The sequence below is a fragment of the Geotrypetes seraphini genome, chromosome 6 (assembly GCF_902459505.1).
Source record: "Geotrypetes seraphini chromosome 6, aGeoSer1.1, whole genome shotgun sequence".
Classification (NCBI taxonomy): domain Eukaryota; kingdom Metazoa; phylum Chordata; class Amphibia; order Gymnophiona; family Dermophiidae; genus Geotrypetes; species Geotrypetes seraphini.
Genome location: NC_047089.1, coordinates 151,748,128 through 151,774,761, shown reverse-complemented (window position 1 = coordinate 151,774,761; position 26,634 = coordinate 151,748,128). Strand labels below are relative to the sequence as shown.

The window sequence follows — 26,634 nt, the reverse complement described above, 5'->3', positions numbered from 1 at the left end:
CACATTCTTTACTTTATATTCACTCTTCTCTTGTCCTTTTTTTTTTTGTTTAAATTCTCTTTCAATCCATAAGAACATAAGAATAGCCTTACTGGGTCAGACCAATGGTCCATCAAGCCCAGTAGCCTGTTCTCATGGTGGCCAATCCAGGTCACTAGTACCTGGCCAAAACCCAAGGAGTAGCAATATTCCATGATACCCATCCAGGGCAAGCAGTGGCTTCCCCCATGTCTTTCTCAATAACAGACTATGGACTTTTCCTCCAAGAAATTGTCCAAACCTTTCTTAAAACTAACTACGCTATCCGCTCTTACCACAACCTCTGGCAATGCGTTCCATAGCTTAACTATTCTCTGAGTGAAAAAAAATTTCCTCCTATTGGTTTTAAAATTATTTCCCTGCAACTTCATTATTTCCCTTCAACTCCCTTTACCTTTTGCTCAAATTCCTCCTCCAGAAGTCCCTCCCAGAAGTGCTCTACTTGTTTAACAAATTTGTATCTCACATTATCAATAAAATATAAGCGGGTTATAGACAAACATACATAAAATTAATAAAATAAAAACATTAGTCAAACTAAAAAAAAATACCCCCAAACAGAAAAATTATAACATATTGAGTTTTTAAATCCAACCAGGAGCCTACTGAATTGAAAGAAAAAAAAAAAAAGCCTTAAATACTTCCTGAAGCAAAGATGCCATCTGCCTCAACTCTAAAGGAAGTTTGTTCCATAAAGTGAAGAATATTTGTGCATGATCTTCTTCTTACTATATCTGGTGGAAAGGTGGGATATCGAGCAAACATTTTATCTTGAGATCTCCATATTTGTGTCAGCGGATATACTTTCATACTAGATACAATACTTACAAGGGCATCATTGTTCAAAGCTTTAAAAATTAAAATCAAGATCCAGCAGTGTACCTAGCATATTTGACACACAGGGCTGATCATTTTTAATACCCCCTCCTCTATATAAAAAAAAATAAAATAATATATATATATATATATATACTTTTAGTAATAATCCACAAATCACACAACAAAGGTACACCTGTGAAAAAGCAAAATTTTAAACACTGCAGTGAGCACAAGAACATCGATGTACCCATTGTAAAACTAAACAAGCCAGATTACTACAGATCAATCCTGAACAGTCAATGCTAACAAAAAATAATGTCTTTTTCATACACATACTACTACTATCACTTATATAGCACTGAAAGGCTTATACAGTGCTGCTCATTTTGACATTTAATAGACAATCCCTGCTCGGAAGAGCTTACAATCTAACTTGGACAGACAGACATGACATATAGGGTTGGGGATGCAGAACACAGATACATCCTCGCCCAGTATGGAATAAATAATCACAAACTAAAAATAGAAATATGTAGATAAAAGTTAAAATGAACCTCCAAGAAGCCAGGCTCTGCATACAATGCAACACCACAGAAACAGTGACATGTCCTCTAATAGAAACATAGAAAGATGACGGCAGATAAGGGCTATAGCCCATCAAGTCTGCCCACTCTATTGACCCACCCCTTTAAGTCTACTGACCCCCTTAATCATACAGCCACTCTACTGACCCGCTCCTTTAAGTCTATACCCTAGCGACCCTATTCCTTGACTTGACAAATACTGTACAAAATATATGGAAAGCACATATAAATTTGAAAAAACTGAAAAATAACAATCACCACTTTACAAATTAACAAATAGAAATAAAACAAAAATTGGAAAATAAGAAAATACCATTTTATCAGATTAATAAATTTTTCAATTAGCTTTCAGAGGCCAAAACCTCCTTCCTCAGGTCAGTACAGTATATTGCTGTAACAGCATCCTGTCCTGACCTGAGGTCTCAGAAAATTAGTATAAAATGTATTAAAATTAGTCCAATAAAAAGATTACCTTATTTCCATTTTCTATTTATCCAATACAGCTACATTATGCTAGTTTTAGCTATTATATGTGGAAGAATAGGATAGGATGCATATGTTATAACATGTTTGAGTATGTCCTGAATATGTATGTTTTCTACTGTTACCTACTTAGGTGTTAAGCGGGGAAGAAATGTTTAAAATAAACAAATAAATAAATTTATTCTAAAGCAACAACAAAAAAATTTTCTTTCTAAAAACAGTGCATACAAAAATTGCATAACAAGCTGCTTTCCTCATCTTCTCTTCACTCTCTTCTTTCCATCCAGCATCTCTTTCTCTGCCCCTTCCATCCACTGTCTGTCCTCTTTCTCAGTCCCTTCCATCTACTGTTCACCTTCTCTCTCTCATCTATCATCTGCCTTCTATGTCCCTTCTATAAATTGTCTACCCTCTCTCTCTCCCTTCCAGCCTGTGCCGCTTCTCTCCTTTATACATGATTGATTTCAGCTTCATCCTCTCTCCATTTTCTCTCTCCTCTCTGTCTCCATCCTCTAGTTGTCATCTGGTCAGTTTGGGTACTTTTTATTAGCACTTAGATGCTTTTAAAACAAGTCTAGCTCTGAGCATCTAAGTTCTGTCCAGGACGCCTTGGGAAAGGTTCGATTTTCGCCACATGACATCAAAGTCTAAGCACGCCCTTAACATGCCTCCCTTGAATTGTGGATGCACAGTGGCTAGGAAGCCCAGCAAGAGATCCAGAAAGTCAGTTTCAAAAATCAGCACTTGGACGTTCTGGCAGTTAGAACATCCAAGTACTGGTTTATGCCATTTTTATGGACATCTACATTTTTTTTGAAAATTAGCCCCCTAGAATGTACTGTAGACTTGGCACCAAGTATGCCCCTTTCGGAATTGCCATCTTTAGTCTGTGTAGTCTAAGGAGGGTAAGGCTTGAGGGATGTGATTAATTCCAGTTCTAGAGTAAGAAGATGGTTTTGCAGTCTTATTGCATACCAATTATTGTAAATTATTTGCAGTTTGGTGTACATTGTATTTATCATTATATACAAACTGTGCTTATTTGGTGAAAGTCGTTTTATTTTTAAGCAATGGCATATAATCAAATGTTACTTGGCATCTGTGTTTACTTTGTAGCATGATTTCCATACTTTGTATTGTTGTTTGAATATTTTTAAGGCTGTAATTGTCCATTAAATATGTTTGACTTATTCTTGCTGTACACGACCTTGAGTAAATTCCTTCAAGCAGACAATAAATAAACCCTAATAAATAAATTATAGAATCCACACGCTAAAGTGCTACATATAGTCACACACGTTTACGCCTCTATTGACATAAGTGAGCACGCTAAAATACAGGCGCACAAATGCGAACTATATGGCAATGGAATCTGGGCACCTGGATTCTATTAAAGGCTTCATGATCATCACACAGCCCTTTGGCACAATTCACAGAATTCACTTCAGAGAACTTGCAAATGGAGCACAGATTAAAAACAAACAAAAAACCCTTTTGACTAAGAGTTAGTGGAAAGCATATGAACAAAATTTATCATGCTGGTTCCTGCTCTCCTGTGCTGAAAGTTTACTCCATCTTTGAATAACAGCCCTTTCTTTTTCCTCTTCAACAATTTTTAGTCCAGCAAAATAATCCTTCATTTCCCCAAAACTCCATGGGAAGTGGGTGGAGAGTCATAAGGATACCAAATAGTGTTTTAAGGCTCAGTTTAGATTGTGAATCTACTACCTGCATATAACAAATGTAAATGCCTTTGATTATACCACAGAGAGGCGATACATTTCTCCCTCCGTATTTGCGGTTTCAGCAATCACGGTTTCGATTATTTGCGGGTTTTAGCTTGCTGGCCCCTCCCCCCAAATTACATCAGCTTGCGTAGAGAAATCGCTGATTCCAAGCGTTTACAGAGAAAATTGCTGATTCCCAGCACTTCCTTCACCGTGTTTTGCCTCTCCTTCAGGAACAGGCCAGGTCTCCCACCATGTTATTCGCAGTTTCACCAAATTCACGATGGTTTTTAATAGAAAACAGCGAATAACATATGAAAAAGTTATTTGCAGTTTTTCTGTATTCGTCGGTCTATTAATCCCCTATCATAGTGAATACGGAGGGAGAAGTGTATATCAAATCCATAATCCCTTTCAGATACATAGTAACATAGTAACATAGTAGATGACGGCAGATAAAGACCCGAATGGTCCATCCAGTCTGCCCAACCTGATTCAATTTAAATTTTTTTTTTTTTTTTTTTCTTCTTAGCTATTTCTGGGCGAGAATCCAAAGCTTTACCCGGTACTGTGCTTGGGTTCCAACTGCCGAAATCTCTGTTAAGACTTACTCCAGCCCATCTACACCCTCCCAGCCATTGAAGCCCTCCCCTGCCCATCCTCCTCCAAACGGCCATACACAGACACAGACCGTACAAGTCTGCCCAGTAACTGGCCTAGTTCAATCTTTAATATTATTTTCTGATTCTAAATCTTCTGTGTTCATCCCACGCTTCTTTGAACTCAGTCACAGTTTTACTCTCCACCACCTCTCTCGGGAGTGCATTCCAGGCATCCACCACCCTCTCCGTAAAGTAGAATTTCCTAACATTGCCCCTGAATCTACCACCCCTCAACCTCAATTTATGTCCTCTGGTTTTACCATTTTCCTTTCTCTGGAAAAGATTTTGTTCTACGTTAATACCCTTTAAGTATTTGAACGTCTGAATCATATCTCCCCTGTCTCTCCTTTCCTCTAGGGTATACATATTCAGGGCTTCCAGTCTCTCCTCATATGTCTTCTGGTGCAAGCCTCCTAGCATTTTCGTCGCCCTCCTCTGGACCGCCTCAAGTCTTCTTACGTCTTTCGCCAGATACGGTCTCCAAAACTGAACACAATACTCCAAGTGGGGCCTCACCAATGACCTGTACAGGGGCATCAACACCTTCTTTCTTCTACTGACTACGCCTCTCTTTATACAGCCCAGAATCCTTCTGGCAGCAGCCACTGCCTTGTCACACTGTTTTTTCGCCTTTAGATCTTCGGACACTATCACCCCAAGGTCCCTCTCCCCGTCCGTGCATATCAGCTTCTCTCCTCCCAGCATATAGGCTTCCTTCCTATTATTAATCCCCAAATGCATTACTCTGCATTTCTTTGCATTGAATTTTAGTTGCCAGGCATTTGACCATTCCTCTAACTTTTGCAGATCCTTTTTCATATTTTCCACTCCCTCTTCGGTGTCTACTCTGTTACAAATCTTGGTATCATCTGCAAAAAGGCACACTTTTCCTTCTAACCCTTCAGCAATGTCACTTACATACATATTGAACAGATATATTCTAAGAGCCACTGTGGATTCTACTGTATTAGATAGAAATCAGTCTTTATGGCATCAAAGCTGAGGTAGTCTCTTAGACACTAGGAAAAGAAGCATTGTGATATCACGTCAACCTTGGTTACCAGAGATCAGAATTCCAAAGGCAATAAAACATGGGAAATGAGGTGGCCCCAGAGCCCAGCCAGAGTTCACAAGATCTTATAAAAAGGTAAGAAGCAGAGATAGAAAGCATTTGGTAAATGGCTTTAATTAATCTTAGATCTCTGTGGGAAGTGGGTTGAAAATTTAGGTAACTAAGCTTTAGGCCCATCAGCCCTATATCATTTCTTCTAGACTTCTCAACTGCATCATTTATTAGTTCAGAGAGCTTCAGGCAATCTACCACAGATTTTTTTTTTCCATGCGTGAGATATTATTCCCTACGTCACTATTTTACTTTAATTATTTCTTGTTTTGCAGCTTTTTGTGGACTAATAGCCTTTTCAAGTTTTTCAATTAATTTTGTGAATTTATTTAAATTCTATACATATTTTAAAAAATGGTTAAGATTTAAAAATTATCTGAAGAAATGTTTAGGCTGGTCACGAGTGTGCATGATTCACTCAGTAATTCTATCACAGGGAAGCATCGCTTAAATCCAGGAAAATGGTGGAAAAGAAACACACACCCCTTTTACAAAACCACCCAATTGGTTTTTAGTGTCGGCGGGTGCGGTGAATGATCTGCGCTGCTCCGACACTCATAGGAACTCTATGAACGTCGGAGCAGCATAGAGCATTCAACGCACTGGCCGACACCAAAATCCTCTTGCACGGTTTTGTAAAAGGAGGGAACGTGTCCCCATCAGAAGGGGCTAGGTGAGTAAGAAAAATTTGATTTTAAAAGCTCAAGGGGAGGTGATAAGTGTTACAGGACTTCTGACAGTCAGATAACATATGCTATAGCAAGAGAAATCTGAAGATCAGAAGGCAATATGGCAGTCCTGCTGCAGTACATCTCCTTGATATCCCCCACTGTTTACAAATCCCTCAACCCATTTTGATCCCTGGCTGCCTCGTCACCATCTCTGGTCCTCCCTCCACTCCCCCATATAACTAGTCACCTCCAAACTTAATCCCTAATTTATACCCCCTGTAATCACTAACCAAACCTCATTCCAGGGATGTTCAACAGTAGTGCAGTGATGCTGGGCTGCACGAGTCAGTGCTGATCTTCAAGATAGCATCTTTGCCTTCTAGCAGTAGAGTGCAAGATTATCATTAGGGGACATTCTTCTATATAAGGAGTTTTTCCTCTGTCTAACCTTAAATTTGCTTTAGGATATTCTGCTATTTGCATTCTATTACTGTAAGTTTGTTGCACTTATTTAAAAAAATTCTTCATGATTTAATTTGAATCCAAGACTTATACACTTCTCCCTCCGTATTCGATGGGATAGGGGATTAACAGAACCGCAAATACAGAAAAACCGTAAATAACTTTTTCATATGTTATTCGCTGTTTTCTATTATAAACCATTGTGAATATGGTGAAACCGCAAATAACATGGTGGGAGACCTGGTCTGTTCCTGAAGGAGAGGCAAAACACGGTGAAGAAAGTGCTAGAAATCAGCGATTTCTCTATGCAAGCTGATGTAATGGGGGGTGGGGGAAGGGAGGAGCCAGCAAGCTAAAAACCGTGAATAATCGAATCCGCAAATGCTGAAACCGCGAATACGGAGGGAGAATGCTAAAATTTTCCTACCTAAAAACAATAGATCAGAGGCCTCACGGAACACGTTTACATTTTCCTGAAAAAAGTGCCCAGTTCTATAAACGGTGCCTACACAGTGAGGCACCTAGGGAAATAGCATTACTGCATGTCATTCAAAGTTAGGCTCTGCTTATAGCATCATGTCTAGTATCGCCTAAGTTGAGTTCGGTGCCACTAGGCATCTGCAACATATGTCCAAGTATATTAGGCCAGAGATTTTTGGGGCCTAAAATACAGGCACCTAACAGTCATTCCATGACCCAAATCCACCCCTAACCTCACCTTTTTCCTGGAAGGTACCTCAGTGTAGATGCCTACATTGTGCCTACCAAATTAAGATTTGACAGTGCCAATTAAAAAATTAGTGCTGGCTTTTACAAAGCTGTAGTAGAGGCTTCTACCATGGACCAGCGAGGTAAATGCTCCAATGCTTATAAAATTCTGATGAGTGGCAGAGCATTTACCTTGCTAGCCCACAGTAGAAATCTGATGAGCGTTGGAGCTTTTACTTCACCAGCCCGCAGTAGAAATCTCTACCGCAGCTTTGTAAAAGGAGCCCTAAATTAGGCACCTAGATCAGCAGGGCACGCTGATGTAGGCACTTTTTAAAGAAGAAACAACGGATTCAATTGGCTAACCTTTGAAGAGAAAATGGAAGACTTTGAAAATCATTCCCAATGGTACAAGATTTTGAGGGGTACTGGGGGAAGAGGCCTGTTGGGATTGTGTAGCTATAGTATAGCAGACTTGCAAAATGATAGTGGCACAAAGCCAGGAGCCCACACAGGTTCTTTTAAAGGTGAACAAAGCTCATAGAAACCTAGGCCTCAAAGACAATGCAGCATCATTCTTCTGATAAAGCAGTTCTTTATGGGTTTGATCCCTATATCAGTAATGGGAAAGGAGGTAAAATTAAAAGTTATGAGGGTAATAATAATAATTTAAAAAAAAGTCTAAAAAGTGTCCTAAGTGGCTACTTGGACGATCAAAAAGCCTGTTCGTCCAAGTACCCATAATCAAAGCTGGTTTTTAGACGTATCTAAAACCAACTTAGGCCTTTCCCCTGCCTCTAGACCAGTGGTTCCCAACCCTGTCCTGGAGGAACACCATGCCAATTGGGTTTTCAGGCTAGCCCTAATGAATATGCATGAAGCAAATTTGCATGCATATCACTTCCATCATATGCAAATCTCTCTCATGCATATTCATTAGGGCTAGCCTGAAAACCCAATTGGCATGGTGTTCCTCCAGGACAGGGTTGGGAATCACTGCTCTAGATGCACAGAGAGAAAAGAGGTGTGTTTAGAGGAGGGGAAAGGGCGGGCAGTGGGCGGGAGGTGGGCCGACCTACACCTAGGCGTACAACAGGTATAACCAAAACAGTTACAGGTTGCCTAGTCGGCACTTAGACCTTTTTGACTTAGACGAAATAAAACCAGGTCTAAGTGCAGAAAAAGGGGCCGCTGAGTTGTTGTCAGAGGGGGGGAGGGGTGTTGACATGGCAGGAGGGTTTGGGCTTGGGCACCCTCCTGCCTGGATCGTTGGGGGGGGGGGGGGATTCTGTAACCGGTGTTGTTTTTGACAGACACCAGTTACAGAATCCAGCTTATAGGCGAAGGACTGGCTCCTCCTTCGCCTAAAAGCCCTTCTGTTGGATGTTTGGGGCTTAGGCGTTTTTTTGTTTCATTATGGCTAAAAAGTGTAGACGTGGTGTGGGTGTACTTTTAGACATAGTGGAGATTGGGCGTTTAGGCAGAGGAAGGCCATAATCAAAACATGGACGTTTGTTTTGGTTATGGACACTTTCCCTGCTTCTGGGTAGAACGTTTAGGGACTTAGACGCTTTTTTTGATTATGCCCCTCTAACTGCATTACCACTGCACACTAAGGGGCTCATAATCAAAACTTTAAAACGTCTAAAAACTTGCCTAAGTCAGCACTTTGATGTCCTAATAGACAGGATGTCCAAGTGCCAATAACCAAACTGACTTTCTGGATATGTAGCAGGATTTCTTATGCATATTCATAGTGGGTATCCTGCAAACCTGATTGGCCAGGTGGTTTCTGAGGATTGGGTTGAAAACCACAGCTTGTTTCAGTGGACATGAGCAAAGAAATGTATTTTACTAGTTTAGAAAACTGTGCTGTTAGGTTAAGTTTGTTATGAGTTATGTTCTATTTGGGGTTTTCCCCAGGTACTTGTGATCTGGATTGGCCACTGTGAAAACAGGATACCGGGCTACATGGACCATTAGTCTGACCCAATATGGCTATCTAATATAATAAAACCCTAAGCCATGCATGCGCACTCCCACCTGCGTGCACCCGTTTTCTGTGAGCTATAGGGCACCGCAGGTAGAAGTGCGCATGCGCGCGAAGCTCTCTCTCTCCCTCTCCCCCCCCCGAGGCGGATGTCGGCCATGGCGGCTGTCAGCGGCTGAGCCCAGACGGCATTTAAAAATAAAACAGGCATGTTTTCAAAAGGATGGCTTTCCAACCCCCCCCCCCCCCACCACCGATGTACCTTTTAAAACCCTCCCCTCCAGCTTTGTGGTTAAGGCCTGGCTTCTTTGGGCAGCAGCAACGTTTAAAATTCGCTGCTGTTGCCGGCTTCAGGTCTTCCTCTCTGGCGGGTCATGCCCACTTCATGTTTTCATGAAGACAGGACCCGCCAGAGAGGAAGACCTGAAGCCGGCAACAGCAATTAATTATAAATGCTGCTGCTACCCGATGAAGTTGAAGGAGGAAAGGGAGCAGAGGGGGAGAGAATGGTAGGGCATGGAGGTAAGGAGGAAGGTATGGGGGGGGGAGGAAAATGCTGCACAGGGAAGTGGGGTGGGAGGGAAATGCTGCAGCACACGGAAATGGAGGGGCAGAAAAAGGAAGGGAGGCGTACTGCTGGGCAGGGAGAGCAGGAAAAAGGAGTTGATGGACCGGGGAAGAGGTGCTGATGGACAGGGGGGCAGAAAAATGAAGGCAGGCCTACTGCTGGACAGAGGGAGCAGGAAGGAGGTGATGATGGACAGGGGGAGGTAAAACAAAGGGAGAAGGGCTGCTGCTGGATAAGGTGAGCAGTGATGGGGTGGTGGAGGACACAGGGGAGGTAAAAGGAAGGGAGAATGGACAGGGGGAGCAGGCAAGGGGTGGTGGTAGACAGCCAAGGAAAAAAAAAAGAAAGAAAGTAAGACAGACAGAAATACAGAAAGCGGATAAGGAGAGAGAAAAAAATAAATGAAGACAGACACACACACATATATTCTAGCACCTGTTAATGTAACGGGCTATAAGACTAGTTGTTTTTAATAAGATTGTTGTCTATGTTGTCAAAAATTACAAATAGCATTTCTTACATTTTAACTGAATTACTCTCTTTAAATTAAATAAAAACAGACCAGCCAGTATAAAGATTATTTATTTATGTTAACGACCACTGATGTTATATACAAAATGTACATTAAACATTGCAGAACAAACCCTGCAAAAGTGTTCAGCTGAAGATTAACGCAAACAAAATGAAAAAAATATCACTATTTAGTACAGATATCCTCAAAGTCCAGACTAAGGAACTGAAGCATAGCTAATAATTACAATTCTAGTTCATGTTTCCCACAGCATAAAAGACAAAGTGTAATTTCTAACATACTGTATTTCCAGCTCTTTAAAAGGACAAGTATGAATTATATTCTTAAATATCAAATTTCAACCCATCTAATTACTGGGTCTTTCATTTTTTCTCCAAGAGGATCCCATTTTTACCCTATCTCTTTTGCTGCTTTTGTTCCCTGAAATGTTTTATGCTGTATTCATTATGTTTGTGGAGATGTTGCCAGCATGTATGTCTGACAACCAAGACAGCGGGCTACAGCTTTCTGAAGGTACAGAATGGTAGGAAAAGCCACTGCTGAAAGGGTTGTTAAAACCAAAAAAAAGAACAGTTTGTTTTATTTTAAAATAGTTAGTTTTTCAGTACTAGGAAAAACTAGGTAGGTAATAGAAGAGGTAGTTGAAGAAACTCATTAACCAATGGACTATGATGGCAAAATGACAACTAAGTGGCATCTACATTTTTTCCTAAATGTTCTTGTATTTTCATACTGTTTTGACCTTCAGCACCTCCCCTGGCCAGCTACTGCAAGCATCTACCACCACCACCATTTCTATGAAGAACTATTTGCTTATATTGCACTTCTGTTTCTCATCTTGAAGCCTCTTACGATTCTTTGTTCTCAGACTTCATTTTTGTTGAAATGTTTGCTTATGCATCACTTATATCTCATTACTATCTCGATATCTTTTAGCTTCTCTTTCAGGATGTACATATCATTTCTCCCTTGATTCTTCTTAACTTCAAGAGAGGCAACAACAGCCTCCATTTTTGAAAATGGCAGCAACTTATGGGTAGGGGGAGAATGGTTAACAAACAAGATCACTGATGCTCTATTCTTCAACAGAATCATATGGAGGCACAACTCATGTATAGAGTATGAAAATAGTATATATAAGCAACTGTGAAATGAACTCTGGAAATTGGATTTTGAAAATTAAAGGTATAAGAGAATTAAAAGTCTAGGTCAAAGATCTACAGAGGAAACACTGGAGCAAAATCAACAGGTAAGTGGATGTTTCTGTGGAATTTATTGGTTACCACTGCTATCAGATTACTTAGGCTCAGTATCTCCGTATTCATAGAAGATCCTTTCTAAAGAAGAGCTTCATATTACTTTTGCAGGCCACTATACAGGCTCTTTGAGTTGCTGTTTATGTCTAGAGTGCTATATTATGTATATGTGAAAACTGGGTTGAATGCAAAAAGATTAAAACTAGAGAATGACACGGGGCAAATTTTTCCCCTGATACGTGGGAGCTCATTGTCCTGTCCTGTCCTTTTCCTGTCCATTTCCTACAAGCTCTGTCCTCATCTGCACAAGCCTCAAACACTTTAAAATCATAAGTGTTTGAGGCCTGTGCGGTTAAGGCTGAACTTACAGGAATGGGGCAGGGATAGCGACAAAACTTGCGAGGATAAGACAGGGAAATTGAATTCCTGCAGGGACTGGGACAAATTTGTCCCTGTGCCATTCTCTAATTCAAACAAAGCCTTACCAGTAAATATGTAGGATGGAATTCTCTACCTTAATAAATCTGGTACACTATTTAGAAAATCAAACTCCAAGTGATCACAAAGGGGATTTTAGGAAGTGCAAAAAGATACAAATAAGAGTCAGATCACTGCAAGTAGGGGATCAGTTAATTAGATCTCTGATATATATTTGCATCAGCAATCGTTTACTTATCACTTTCTATCCAAAAAAAACCCCTGAAGTGTGTTTTACTATTAAGGTCTTACCATTGTTTTCAGTATTTCTATAGTACATGAAGGGGAAAAGGTACATACATTTGTTCTACCACATTTCATCTGAGGCTCCAGAAGACGGAGCAACCTGCTATGGGCTACACTACACTAGAGGAAAGGATGGGATGATGGAATCTAAAATCTTAGAGTCAAACAATCACTGTTCCGCACTGTAAGTTCTGCTTTTAAATGCACAAGCATAGAAATGAACAAAACATCTTCCATTGCGCATTATTTGATTATTACAAGCATATTTTGCCCAAATTAATGTATATTTATAAAGGCCTAACATTTTTTTAAAAATTTCATTCATGACACTCTGGATTTCATATGCAAACAGATACTAATGATAATGTGCTTCCTAAGTGTGCATCTATCTTGAATGACAGCAATAGTAGCTTCAATTTGAAGCAAAATGTTACACAGTTCACCTGTTAACAACCTTACTTTCCTGATGAAGCAAAACAATGGGATTTAATATATTCGTTTTTTCTAACTTTCACATCACAGTGTGTCTCCAGACTGAGAAGGGGTTAATGGAAGGACAGCTTAGACCAGGGGATCTCAACCTAATCCTCGGGACACACCCAGCCAGTCAGGTTTTCTGAATACCCATGATGAATATGCATGAGAGAAATTTGCATACAATGAAGGGAGTGCATGCCAATTTCTCTCATATAAACATTCATTGCAGATATCCTGAAAGCCAGACTGGCTGGGTGTATCTTAAGGACTAGGTTGATACTGAAGGGCAATTTTATAATCTAGACCAGGGCTGCCCAAGTCCGGTCCTCGAGATCTACTGGCAGGCCAGGTTTTCAGGATATCCACAAGGAATATGCATGAGAGAGAGATTTGCATACCAAGAAGGCAGTGCAGGCAAAACTCTCTCATGTATATTCATTGAGGATATCCTGAAAACCTGGCCTGCCAGTAGATCTCGAGGAACGGACTTGGGCAGCCCTGATCTAGACACTCATATTTACATGACCCTTGTCCATGTATAGTATGTGTAAAAATGTGCATTTGCCTGTGAAAGTGCCAGTAGGACACTTAAGCTTTATTCTAGAGAGATGTGTTTAACTTTGAGTGTGTAAATGTGAGGGGGGGGGGGCAGAGCATGGATGGGGCTCTCACTTACTACAAAATATATACTCATCCCTGCTGCATTTACATGACTGCACTTGTGCCAGGTCTGTGGCTGGTGCAACACCAGGTCTAAAAAAGACAAACCAAACCCAGGTTATGCCAGTATTCTATAATAGGATCTAAGCACCCAGATACTATTATAGAATGGGCTCTCACCATATATCCTAGGTCACCTAAATGGAGGCATCTAAACATTGTGGATGTGAAATAGAGTGAAACCCAGAAAGAACACGAGATGCTCTTGCGTGTCAGCTCCTGAAATTAACAGCAACTCTTATGAAACACAGTATTAGCATTCAGAAACCTATAATAGTATGCAGTGATTGGACTTTACATAAACCAGGAGGATAAGGAGCTTTCCAGTTCTTGAGCTGTTATGACAGTGTGACAATACCACATTAAGGAATAGCATACTGCTACTTTAGAATGGGCTTGTTCAAGTTCAGTATGCGAGGGCCAAAACAAGTCTAGACGTTCAGGATATCCTTAATGAATATGCATGAGACAGATTTGCATGCCCACTACCACTGGCACTTCTCTCAGGCATATTAATTAGGACTATCCTGAAAATATGGTCTGTTTGCAGCCCTTGAGTACTGAACTTGGTCAAATCTGCTTTAGGGCACTGGATGCAATTACCTGATTAAATTTTTAAGGAATAAAATCCTTTGCACTGTGCAATGTGGAGAACTTTCGATGTAGTGCTATGGGTGAAGACAGAGTGGGTGAGTCTTGTTCTTGAGAGCCTGTCAGGGTTTTTTTTTTTAAGATATTTACAATATATATACATGAAATACATTTGCAAACAATGGAAACACTGCATGCAAATGTATTTCTTGAATATTCAGTGCAGATATCTTGAAAACCCAACTGGCTTGAGGCTCCTGGGAATCAGAGTTGTCATCCCTGGGCTACGAGACCCTGTAAACCACTTAAAGTGAAAAGACTACTAAAAACGCTGAACATCGATTGAACTTGGAAAGCCATAGGAATTCTTGTATAGTTACATGATAAATACTGCACTGTAAGGAGGTCAATAAATGTGACCCATCTGTTCTAAAATCAGTTTGTTATGTAATTAAACTAAACTGTCATGCCGTCACTGTCACCAACTCATGGCCATGTCACATGCTGAATCTTCTTCTTTGCTTCTGTTGGCTTTATGTCACTCTAGAAAACAAAAAGGGGGGGAAAAAGACAGTTGTTACTGAATTGCCATTATGTGAATAATTTCACAGTGCTGTTTACTAGTGCTAAATTAATAATTTGCAATACCATCTGTGCCCTTCAGAATAGCCTGCTCATGGAAACACTATGTAACACAATTTTTGTTCCTGGGCTGTAAATATAATTTCCTAATTATTCATGCCTAAAAAGTGTAGAAAATGTCTTTTATTTCCATGAAACCTTGCTTTTGTGACCAAGGTAGTCAAAGTTTGCAATTTACCTAATTAAAACAAGAAAACACTGAATTTTCATCCTTTTCACTCTTATAAAGTCATAAAAAAGCAACATATGAATCACAATTAACATGTATTTATATTGAAGTTATACAAAGATGACCACAGAAGATTTAGAAGTGAGTAGTTTTTTTGAGATTGCAATTATATTCTAAGTTGCTTTCATGAATCAGCCTCCAGATGTAGTCTCCCATCATGTTCTCAATTAGCATTCAAAGTCCACTATATCTTGATGGAAGCTCTCACCTTGCTCCTCTGAGCATGTTCTCCTTGAATGTGTCAAGATGAGTATCAAGGACATAGACTTTGAGAGATATCCTACAGCCCATTTTACTGTAATTCTTCACCAGATTCTCAATCAACTCCACGTAGTTTTCAGTCTTGCGATTACCGAGGAAGCCCTGAACCACTGCGATAAAGCTATTCCAAGTAACTTTCTCCTTCCTAGTTATTTTTTGGAAAATTCCTTGCACTCCGGGATCTTCTTTATCAGTGGTCCAACGACGACACACCAACTTTGTCTCAGACAGATTAGGGGACAAGACTTGAAGATACTTGAAGTTCTGCCGACTCCTTATCTAGAGCTCTGGCAAAATTGTTTCATTAGGTCCAATTTGATGTGCAGTAATGGCATCAGCACTTTCTGGGCATCCACCAGTGGTTCCCATTTGACACTGTTTCTCCTCACAGAGAACTCAGTCTGCTATAGCCAGTTCCACCTTTAGTAGTCCGGATATGTGACTGCAGATGCATGCTTGCCAGTTTGACATTTGGAAGGGTCCACCATGCAGAAGTAGCATTACTTGAGTGGTCAGTGGGTTCCCATCAAATTCTTGGGAAAGCAAACTTCATGGTTCTCTTTTCTTCTCTGTACCATCCTATAGAAGAACAAAATGAAATTGTGGTAATGAAAACAAATGTATTTCACCTATGACTAATGTGTGTTAGATTCTTGCAACATATTTCATATATTGTCAAATAAGTTGAAAAGTTTAAAATTTAAATATTTTTTTAAAATTAAACATTCTAAGAAATGTTCTAGCAGAAAATTCCACCATCCTCGTAAGAAACAAAATTGTCTTACCTGCCAGAATTTTCTGGCAGTGCTTGCATGTGAAGTGAGATGCCCAAGGTTTGCCATGATTCCCAACAGGCATGCCAAAATATTCTTTATAGACATCGCATTTCTTAGCAGATACTTCTATGCAGAAGTTTTTCCTGTTTGTCTTGATAACTTGGCCACATACATAGCAAACTGCATCTGCCGGATGTTTGCACCTTAGTAAAACGGCCCCAAAGTTTATTCAGTTTGGAATCAATCTGGAATGGTTTGCAAAAAAGGTAAATTTCAAAATAGCAATGTCCTGATCACAAAGTCTGAGGGCAATGATAGGTCATTTTCTATACTTTTATGGCATAGGCAATTAAGAAAGAACACTTATTACCCAGGAACAAAATAAAAATAAAATTTTGTTACATAGTGATATCCACAAGCTACAAACACTCTACCAAAGATGTTACAGAGCCATCCTGACATCTAGTGGATGAAATCTATAATGCAGATAAATGAAAAACGGCTTAGGAACTTTCTAATTTCATCTTTGAAAGAACAATCAGGAATTTAACTGAATACTTCTAGACTTATAATATACAGTAGATACTTTAAATATTTAAAACAAGACCCATATAACAGCTCTTAAATGCGACAAAATGATATAGGTAACAATCAGCACAATAAGGAGCTCAGTGGTTCACCCCAGAACTCTCTGGGAACGGGGGAAAAAGTGAAATGGTAAAGATTGATGAAGGTCTGCAATGAAGGATGGCACAATGAATAGGTCTCATAAGCTTTATCTGCTCGCATGTTCTATTTTTTTAATATTAAAGAAAAAGGTGAAATAGATCTTGAAATAGATTACAGGACACCAGACATCAAGTTTTCACAAAGGGAAAAACCTGTCAGATACATCTGATCGAGTTCCTTAATGAGATGACAAAAGTAGTACATCAGGGAAGTGCAGTGGATACTGCCTATCTGGATTTAGATTTAGCTCACGCCTTTCTCAGTACAGCAGGTGTTTTCTTGTCCATGGAGGATTAAGGGACTTCCCCAAGATCACTGATCCATGTAAGAGATGAGCAAGCCAGCTGTTCTGAGAGTACAACAGAATGTTATATATACTGAGTGAGAATCTATTTGAGCAGTAGGATGCAAGAGCGGTGAGACACATAGGCTTTAATTGCCCCATCGGTGCACTCCACATTTTAATACCTGCCACACAAAAAACAATTGCTTTATTCTCAGCATATCATCTAATCTGTACATCTGCAGTAACTATAATATCGCACTTTACTCGATGTTTCAAGTAACATGGCATTTTCTAAACGCAGTGCTCTTCTGGGACAGTATAACCTCAGCATTGGATGGTAAAGCGTTTCATGAACAATCAACTCTGCGCTACTGGTAACCAGTGCAACCTCCGAAGGACTGGGGTTATGTGCCCTGAGGCTGTGGGTTCAAATCTCGTGCTGTTCCTTGTGATCCTGGGCAAGTCACTCAATTCTTCATTGCCCCAGGTATGTTAGATAGATTGTGAGCCTACCGGAACAGATAAGGAAAATGCTTGAGTACCTGATTATATATAAATATAAATATATAAATTTCTTGCAATGCCCATAACCAGCTGTGCTGCTGCATTTTGGACCAACTGCAATGCACTGCCTCTTGTTTTAGTTATTCCAGGATACAGTACAATACAGTAATCCAGTCTGAAGATAATCATTCCCTGAATTACAGTTCTAAAATTAAAAGGTGTCAGCATTGGCTTTAAATGATGTAAGTAGCCAAAACAGGCCTGAATATTTTTATGAATTTGATACTTCATAATTAAACAAGAGTACAGTTTTACCCCTACCATAGGCAGCAAGAATGCTTCTGTGTGTGTGTGGGGGGGGGGGGAGGGGGCAGGAGCTCCGCCCTGGCACATGATGTCTAAACAGCTTCCGAGTCCCTCACCCACCTCCTCCCGGTGCTTTAGTTTTAAATCTTCAGCAGCCACCGTGCAGCAGCCACGAGCAGGCCTGACCCCGGAAGTAGAATTATTGTAATTCCCTATTACTTAACATCTCTCAAAAAGAAAAGCGACGTCTTCAAATTATTCAAAACACCGCCATTAAATTGATTTATAATGCAAGGAAATTTGATCATGTTACGCCCCTATTTATCGATGCTCATTGGCTTCCTATAAGCCACCGTATTTTATACAAGGTATTGCTGCTTATTTTTAAAACTTTAGTTCATAACGAGCCTCAGTTTATATCAAGAATGTTAATTCTTTACAATCCCATTTGTTCACTGAGATCATCCTCCCAAAACTTATTAGTTATACCCTCCCTTAAAACAATAGGAATAAGAAGAGCAGACATGTTTTCTGTCATGGGCCCACAATGGTGGAACTCTCTACCACAATATATTACAATTGAAAGAGATTTGCTTTCTTTTAAAAAATCTTTGAAAATTCACCTTTTTAAAGACGCTTTTAATACTCAATATTAAATAATCTTTTCTTAGTAATTTAATTTTTTAACTAAACCCCTTCCCTTATGTTTTTTCCCGTATTTGTTTTTCTATTTAAAACAGATGTAATCTTTGCCCTTTTTTCCCTCCATTTCAAGTTTGTCTTGTCTTAAAACTGTTGTTACTGAGTTTTAATTTGTATCTCCATATTTTATGTGTTTTACTTATGTACATCGCTTTGTAAACAGATTTAGCGATAAATCAAATATTAATAAACCTTGAACCTTAGAATGAAGGGTTCTGGTACAGGCCTGTTTGACGCTGCATGGCAGCTGCACAGTGGCTGCCCGAAGATTTAGTCACAAACTTGAAGAACCCTATATGTCAACATTTTAGACTTTGACAATTTGGAATCCATTAAAATACTTTGTAGTGTCTGATAAAAAAAAAAGAGACTTAAACCACAACAATGTAATACTGCTAATCCCAATCCCATTCAATCTAGATAGCAAAATGTTATGATGGAGGGTGTCAAAAGCAACACTCAAATCTAACAATACAAGTAGCACATCATCCTCTTTGTCTAAACGCTTCCAGCAGTCAATTATATCCATTAAAACTGTTTCTGTGCTGTGAGCAAGCGATTGATTCACTAACAATTGCTTGGCTATTTTGCATCGGGTTTTACTATTGTCAAACCCGACTGCTGTAGACCTGTCGGTAGCTGTGTTACCGACAGGTCTGCCTGGATTTTTTTTTTTTTTTTTTTTTAAATGGCACTGATATTTTGCGTGTATTACACACGCAAAATATCAGCCCGATTAAAAAACAATTTTTTAAAGCCCCCCCTCCAGACTAAGTGCCTCCTCCCGTCGCTGCTTCAAAATTATGGCAGGAGGGAAACTACAGACCGGTGAGTCTAACCTCGGTACCAGGAAAGATAGTAGAGGCATTGATAAAGAACCAGCCAGCATGGTTTCAGCAAAGGCAGATCTTGTCTGACGAACTTATTGCACTTTTTCGAGGGGGTAAACAGGCAGATAGACAAGGGCGACCCAGTCAACATTGTATATCTGGATTTTCAGAAGTCATTCGACAAGGTTCCGCATGAACGACTACTTCGAAAAATTGCGAGCCATAGAATCGAGGGTGAAATACTCACGTGGATCAGAAACTGGCTGGAGCATAGGAAACAGAGAGTGGGGGGGGGGGGTAAATGGACAATACTCGGACTGGAAGAGCGTCAACAGTGGGGTGCCGCAGGGCTCGGTGCTTGGACCGGTGCTCTTCAACATCTTTATAAACGATCTGGACATTGGTACGACGAGTGAGGTGATTAAATTTGCGGATGATACCAAGTTATTCAGAGTAGTGAAAACACAGGGGGATTGTGAAGATCTGCAACGTGACATAATCAAGCTTGAGAAATGGGCATCGACATGGCAAATGAGGTTCAACATGGATAAGTGTAAAGTGATGCATATCGGGAACAAAAATCTCGTGCACGAATACAGGATGTCCAGGACGGTACTTGGAGAGACTTCCCAGGAAAGAGACTTGGGAGTTCTGATCGACAAGTCGATGAAGCTGTCTGCACAATGTGCGGCGGCGGCAAAAAGGGCGAACAGAATGCTAGGAATGATTAAGAAGGGGATCACGAACAGATCGGAGAGGGTTATCATGCCGCTGTACTGGGCCATGGTACGCCCTCACCTGGAATACTGTGTCCAGCACTGGTCGCTGTACATGAGGAAGGACATGGTACTACTTGAAAGGGTCCAGAGAAGAGCGACTAAATGGTTAAGGGGCTGGAGGAGTTGCCGTACAGCGAGAGATTGGAGAAACTGGGCCTCTTCTCCCTTGAAAAGAGGAGACTGAGAGGGGACTTGATCGAAACGTTCAAAATACTGAAGGGAATAGATTTAGTAGAGAAAGACAGACTATTCACCCTCTCCAAGGTAGGGAGAACGAGAGGGCACTCTCTAAAGTTGAAAGGGGATAGATTCCATACAAACATAAGGAAATTCTTCTTCACCCAGAGTGGTGGAAAGCTGGAACGCTCTTCCAGAGTCTGTTATAGGGGAAAAAGCCCTCCAGGATTTCAAGACAAACTTGGACAAATTCCTGCTAAACTGGAACGTACACAGGTGAGGCTGGACTCATTTAGAGCATTGATCTTTGACCTGAGGGCCGCCACGTGAGCGGACTGCTGGGCAGGATGGACCCAGCAGCGACATTTCTTATGTTCTTATGGAGGAAAACCCAGGAAAAAAAATTCCCACCACCCTGCCCTGTAGCCCCTCTGGTGGTTTAGTGGTAGGCTGGGACAGGGTCATATAGAGCGAAAAATCTGTAGGCAGTGTAGGACCCCTCCCCCCCATAGGCAGCATAGGCACAACCCCCCCCATAGGCAGCAGAGGCACAACCCCCCCCCCCATAGACAGCAGAGGCACAATCCCCCATAGGCAGCAGAGGCACCCCCCACCCCCTCCCGTAGGTAGCAGAGGCACCCCCCCCTAGGCAGCACAGCCACAACCAACCCTCCCCCCCACCCCGGTACCTTTTTTTAAAGTCTTCTTTACACGCTCCTGTCTCCCTCACCGGACGGTTCTTCTTTGGTTTGGGGCCGGGTAGAGTGGCGCAGAAGGCAGACGCATGCTGTTTGCATTCCTGCCTGATCTGGCGCCGCTCCCCAATTGGCTGCAGTCAGTTCTCGTGAGTCTCTGCCTCCTGCTTACCGGCGCGTCATCAGTGACGCTGCAGAGAGAATCATCAGCAGAAGGCCGCAAACTGCGAAGCAGCCTGTTTAGAGTGCTGCGGCTGCCGACGAGTGCTGGAGGGAGGTTTGTCGGTTGTCTCGCGGAGGGAGGGTCAACGGGGAGAGCCCGGGACGATGACGCTGTGGGGGGGCTGGGCAATGACTCTGCTGAGAATCCAGCGAAGGTGAGGGAGATGCCCAAACGGCCCTAAAGCACCAAACTGGCGGACCCCCCTGACCATTTTGGGCCCCATCCTTTAATCCGGCTCTGATGGAGCTGTTCTCACAAACTGCCAGCAGCTGCCCCGTAGTTTTCCCTCTGCGGCGATTTGCCTTGTCAGAAATGGGAAGTTGCGGCAGTGGGAAAATATCAGGACAGCCACCGGCTGCTTGTGAGAACAGCTATTGTGTCAGGGCTCTTCTGTGCAGGAAAAATTTGGCTACTGGCAGAGCTGCACTCAAGTGGCTAAAGAGCTGCATGCGGCTCGCGAGCCACGGTTTGCCAACCACTGGGCTATATACTATGTGCTGATAACATTGTCAAGGATTTAAAAACATTTAAGAACTGAAATTCTATTTCTTCTATGGTCTTGAGAGCCACAATTTTCACAAAAGAATAACTTTTTGTTCAGCCTGCCCTGGAAGCTTTTGCTGCAAAAAAACAAAACAAGTTGAGTTGGTATAAATGGCTTTTGCCTTCCTGCGGATGGCTCAATATGACAACTCTTCAATTTCTACTCAAGTTTTGAAAAATGTGGACAAAATAACTAAACATTAACAGGCACATACATACCACAGAGTCTGCTTCTTCTTTTGGAGCTGCTCTTTTCAACTTTACAACTGTACTTGTTCCACTGAGGCTGAAGGAAGGTGGTGATTTGAGAGCAGGTTTTGTATTCCGGTGATTCACTGGTATGCTGTTTTGTTGTGCCTTGTTATTATGAATTTTTTCCAATTTGCTGTCCAATTTGTGTGAGTAGGAGGCTGGAGGAGTTGAAGAGGAGCTACATGGAGGACTAGATAACTTCCTAATGGCGGTGCCGACACTCCCAAATGGGAGTGGCTTTAAACAATTGATGGATGCACCATTATCAGTTTTTTTCACTTTTATGCTTGTGCTTGTGGAGCTTCCATCAAACACAATAAGAGGTCGTTTCCTGGAGCCTTCCGCAGCAGAACTAAAGAACAGAAAAAAAATCAGAAATCTAAGAAATAGAAATCAAACTTCAAGAATAATTAAATATGATCTAAGAAGAAAAACTAGAAATGACCCAACAGCTGTTTTAGTCTAAAATTTCTCAACTTATAGTTGAGTATATATGGTAGTTCTTATACCTGTACATAACTTGCCTTGGGAAAAAAAAGTGTGCGCTAAATGCTTAAAACATTAATAAAAAATTTAGTTCCTCTAGGATAACAGACATAGGGTGGCTCTGAGGTAGCTTAATTATGATTAAGTAAAAGCTGAAGGTGTGTTTTTGTTTTTTAAATTCTAGCTAATGGCTGATTGTGTGAGACATTCTAGACAGTATGGATATACAAAAGCAGTCCCTCCCCAAAACTAGGGCGTGCTTGCTGTGCCAACCCATAAGACCGAGGACCTATCTTGCCACCATGTCCACTAGGTTGAACTTGGCAAACGTGTGAAAAGAAGACCATGTTGCCACTTTGCATATTTCCACAAGGGAGACCGCTCTAGCTTCGGCCCGCAAAGCAGCCACACTTCTGGTAGAATGCACCTTGACGGAAACAGGAGACTGTCTTCCAGCAAGAATGTAAGCTGACAAAATGGCCTGGGAAGCGGGAGTGCCACTGAGTGAATTGGCACAAACCAACGGTCAGAGAGACGAAACTCGTTAGTGACCTCCAAATAGCACAGAAGAACTCTGCACACATCCAGTTTCTTCAACAGGCGGTCCTGTGTCTTGGAACCTATCAGTTGAAAGGTAAGCAAACACGCGTCCCAATTGACATGGAAAGCCAAAACCACCTTCGGCAAAAAAGAAGGAACTGTCTGAAGGGAAACCCCTGTCTCCGAAAAACAGAGGAAAGGGTCCCTGCAAGACAAAGCCTGCAGTTCCAACATGACGTGTAATGGCATTCAGAAAAGAAGCCTTGGTAAGTCTAGACAATACCAAGTTAAGGTCCCAGGGAGGGAAAGGGTGCTTATTCGGCAGTCAGACATTAAAAGCCCCTGTCAAGAATCTAGCAAAATCAGGATGAGACACCAAGGAAGACCAACGCTCCCTTACCTAAAATAGGAGAGCTCAGTCACTTGGACCTGAAGTGAAGCCACAGTGAGGCCTTTATCCAAATCAGCCTGAAGAAAGGCAAGAATTATTGAGATCAGAGCTGAATAAGGGTCTCCCCAGTCTTGGGCACACCAATGTTGGAAGACCTTCCACTCCTTAGCATAAGCTGATAATGTAGATGACTCCTTAAGACTTCAGAAGAGTATCAACAACCGAGACAGAATATCCCTTATGCTCAAGAGACATGCCATAAGAGCAAAGTGACCTGGATCCTCCATGGATACTGGACCCTGCGTGAGAAGGTCCAGATAGGTGCTCAGTCAAAGGCTGTGACCCTTGCATAGCCTCATCAGATCTGCGTACCATGGTCTGCGTGGCCAATCTGAGCCACCAGAATAAGGCAGCCCCTATGAATCGTGATCCTCCAAAAGACTTGGCCGATTAGCGCCCCAGGAGGAAAAACAAAGGAGAATCTCCTGAGGCCACGCTGCACCACAGCGTCAAGCCTCTCACTTCTGTGCTCGGATCTTTGACTGAAGAAATGATTGGCTTTCTTGTTTCTTGCTGTGGCCATGAGGTTGAAGTGAGGTCTCCCCCAGAACCAGATTAAAATACCCCTGTGGAGCGATTGCGAGAGAAGCCACCAGTTCATGCTTGCTTGGGCTTCCAGAGACCAAGGTACATGGGTTTGCAAGGCAGCCCTGTGCAGAGCCCAATGAGAGAGCAAAGCATACTGAAGAGAACGCATGTGCGTCCACACTCAAGGAACTACATACAGCATGGCAACCATGGATACCAGAACCTGAAGATAATCCCATGCCAAAGGAGCCAGCCGCTCCAGAAGGGAAGAAATCTGGGAACACAGCTTCTGCCTGTGGGCTTCTGGTAGATGGACATGACTCGCTGCCATGTCAAAAAGAACTCCCAGATATTCCAGCAATTGTGTGGGCATCAGATGGCTCTTCCTGAAGTTGACAATCCAGCCCAGGTCTTCCAGCACCTACTCCACCTTGTGGTGACCCTCGGCCAACGAGGGAGCTCTGATCAGTCAGTCGTCCAAGTAAGGGTGCATCTGGAGGCCCAATATTTCGCAGGTAAGCTGCCACCACCACCATCACCTTGGTGAAGGTCTGGGGCACTGTCGCTAGTCCAAAGGGCAGTGCAGAGAACTGGAAATGCTGTTCCAGAACATGAAACCGCAAGAACCTGTGGTGGGCTGGAAAAATAGAAATGTGTAAGTATGCCTCTGTGAGATCCAGAGAGGCAAGAAACTCTCCTGGGGCCACTGCTGCAATACTGAAGTATGGTCTCCACTTGGACTAGAGGAATCTTGAGAGCCTCATTCATGTGCTGAAGATCCAGAATAGGCCTCCAATCTTCTGAGCTGTTCTTTGGCACGAGAAAGCAAATGAAGTATCAGCCTGAGCCCAAGAGGTCGGGCGCTACTGGCTCTATAGCTTAAATATCCGGCAAGCGCTGAACAGTGGCTTAAACCCTGAGCGTTTTGTCCGGGCGACCTGAAGGGGAGTCCACGAACTAATCTTTCAGAGGTTGAGCAAATTCCAAGCTTCTAACCCGATTGAATCATGTCCAAGATCCACTGATCAGATGTAATGTGCTTCCAGGCCGGAAGAAATGCTGAGAGCCGAACCCCTATCTGCAGAGGGGCATCCATTGGCCTGACGCCATTGTGCCTGTTCAGCAGGTAATGCATAACTTGAGTAGGGAGGCTTGGAATGCCTGTAGCCATTATACCATCATTGGTAGCCATAAGAAAATGCCTGTGACGTGGCACTTGCACATGGTCGGAAGCACTGGGAGCCATGAAATCAGAATGACCAGAACCCCAGGAAGGCTGGGCCTGCTATCAGGCAGAGTTGTAGGATGATGATCCAGCCCTGAATCCATGAGGTTATCCAAACCTTTGCCAATCACTGCTCCTAAAAAGGCAGTCAAGCCAAAGAAGCCTTGGAAGTGGAAACAGCAGCCCACTGTCTGAACCAAAACATTCTGTGGGCAGAGATGGAGTACTCTGATACCTTTGTCAAACTTGCATAAGGGCATACAATGCATCCAGCATATAATCTGTCCCTGCCAAAAAATAAAAAATAAAAGTTGAAGAGAGGGAACCACCACCTCACTCTCCAGAGTGCACTTTTGAGAGTGACAGGCATGTGCAACAAAAGAAGTCACCAAAGCAGCTTTAATGCCTAAAGCAGCTGTGTCAAAAGAGTGTCCTGAGGACCACCTCCATACAGTGGTCCTGTATATTTTCTAACACTAAACCACCCACTTCGGGGAGAAAGGTGCATTATGTCACCCGCGCTACCAAAAAATCCACTCTGGACTGATCCAAAAGTTGCTGACACCCCTGTGTCAGAAAATACCAGCATGACATAGCTCTAGCAATTTACAGAGCACCCTCAGGAGAATCAAACTGCTCCGAGGCCAGGACCTACATATCAGGGTGCCGGGGAAGGTAGCAGACAGCCAGCACACACCACAAAGCCAGAATCTGAAGTCCTGGGTATCCTTTAATACCATGCTGCCTTCACTGGGAAGGGAAGTATATTTGGTAATCTGTGCAAACAATGAATCCACCTTTGGAGGAACAAAAAGCTGGTTAAATGTATCATCCATCGGATAGAGCTTTGACATAGCTTTCGCCACCCGAAGGATCCTCTCCAGAACCTCCCAATGATCCGTAGGCATTTTTGTAATGTCCTGATGCGAGGGAAAGCAAGAGGTCTGTGCTTTGGTGTTGCTCCTAAGTAAGCACAGTGTGGCACAGGACTGAGAAGCCTCTAATTTCAATTCTTGGAGGGAGTCAGTGATCATCCCCATAAGCGCTGAAGGTTTAAACAGTCGTTGCACTGTGGGGTACTCACCAAGATCTGGAGCTTCCCCTAAATCTGAGTCTTGACCACCCAGGGATGCACAAGTATCACCTGCCACAGAGGACCCGGACTGTAGAGTAAAGGTGTGAAAATGGAGCCATTATCATCCGAATCATCATTTGACCCAGCGTAGGCCGAATCCTCGGCCTACGCATGGCACTGCTATTGGGGAGTTGCACTCTTGGAGGGAGAACCTCCTGGCATCCTTTTCAATTGCGAAAACTAAAAGGATGCTAGGATGC

The 26,634-nt window shown here is 42.1% G+C and overlaps 1 protein-coding gene across 1 annotated transcript in view; it reads right to left on the bottom strand.

Annotated features, from left to right (window-relative positions):
* Nucleotides 1–13,448: 13,448 nt before the first annotated feature.
* Nucleotides 13,449–26,634, bottom strand: part of C6H2orf49 (chromosome 6 C2orf49 homolog) — a 35,447-nt gene continuing 22,261 nt past the window's right edge. The window contains exons 3-4 of the mRNA XM_033947854.1: nucleotides 22,037–22,421; nucleotides 13,449–14,678 (exon numbers count right to left, since the gene is read on the bottom strand). Coding sequence (XP_033803745.1) covers nucleotides 14,622–14,678; nucleotides 22,037–22,421 — 442 coding nt within the window. The 3' untranslated portion in view covers nucleotides 13,449–14,621. The remainder of the gene's footprint in view (nucleotides 14,679–22,036; nucleotides 22,422–26,634) is intronic.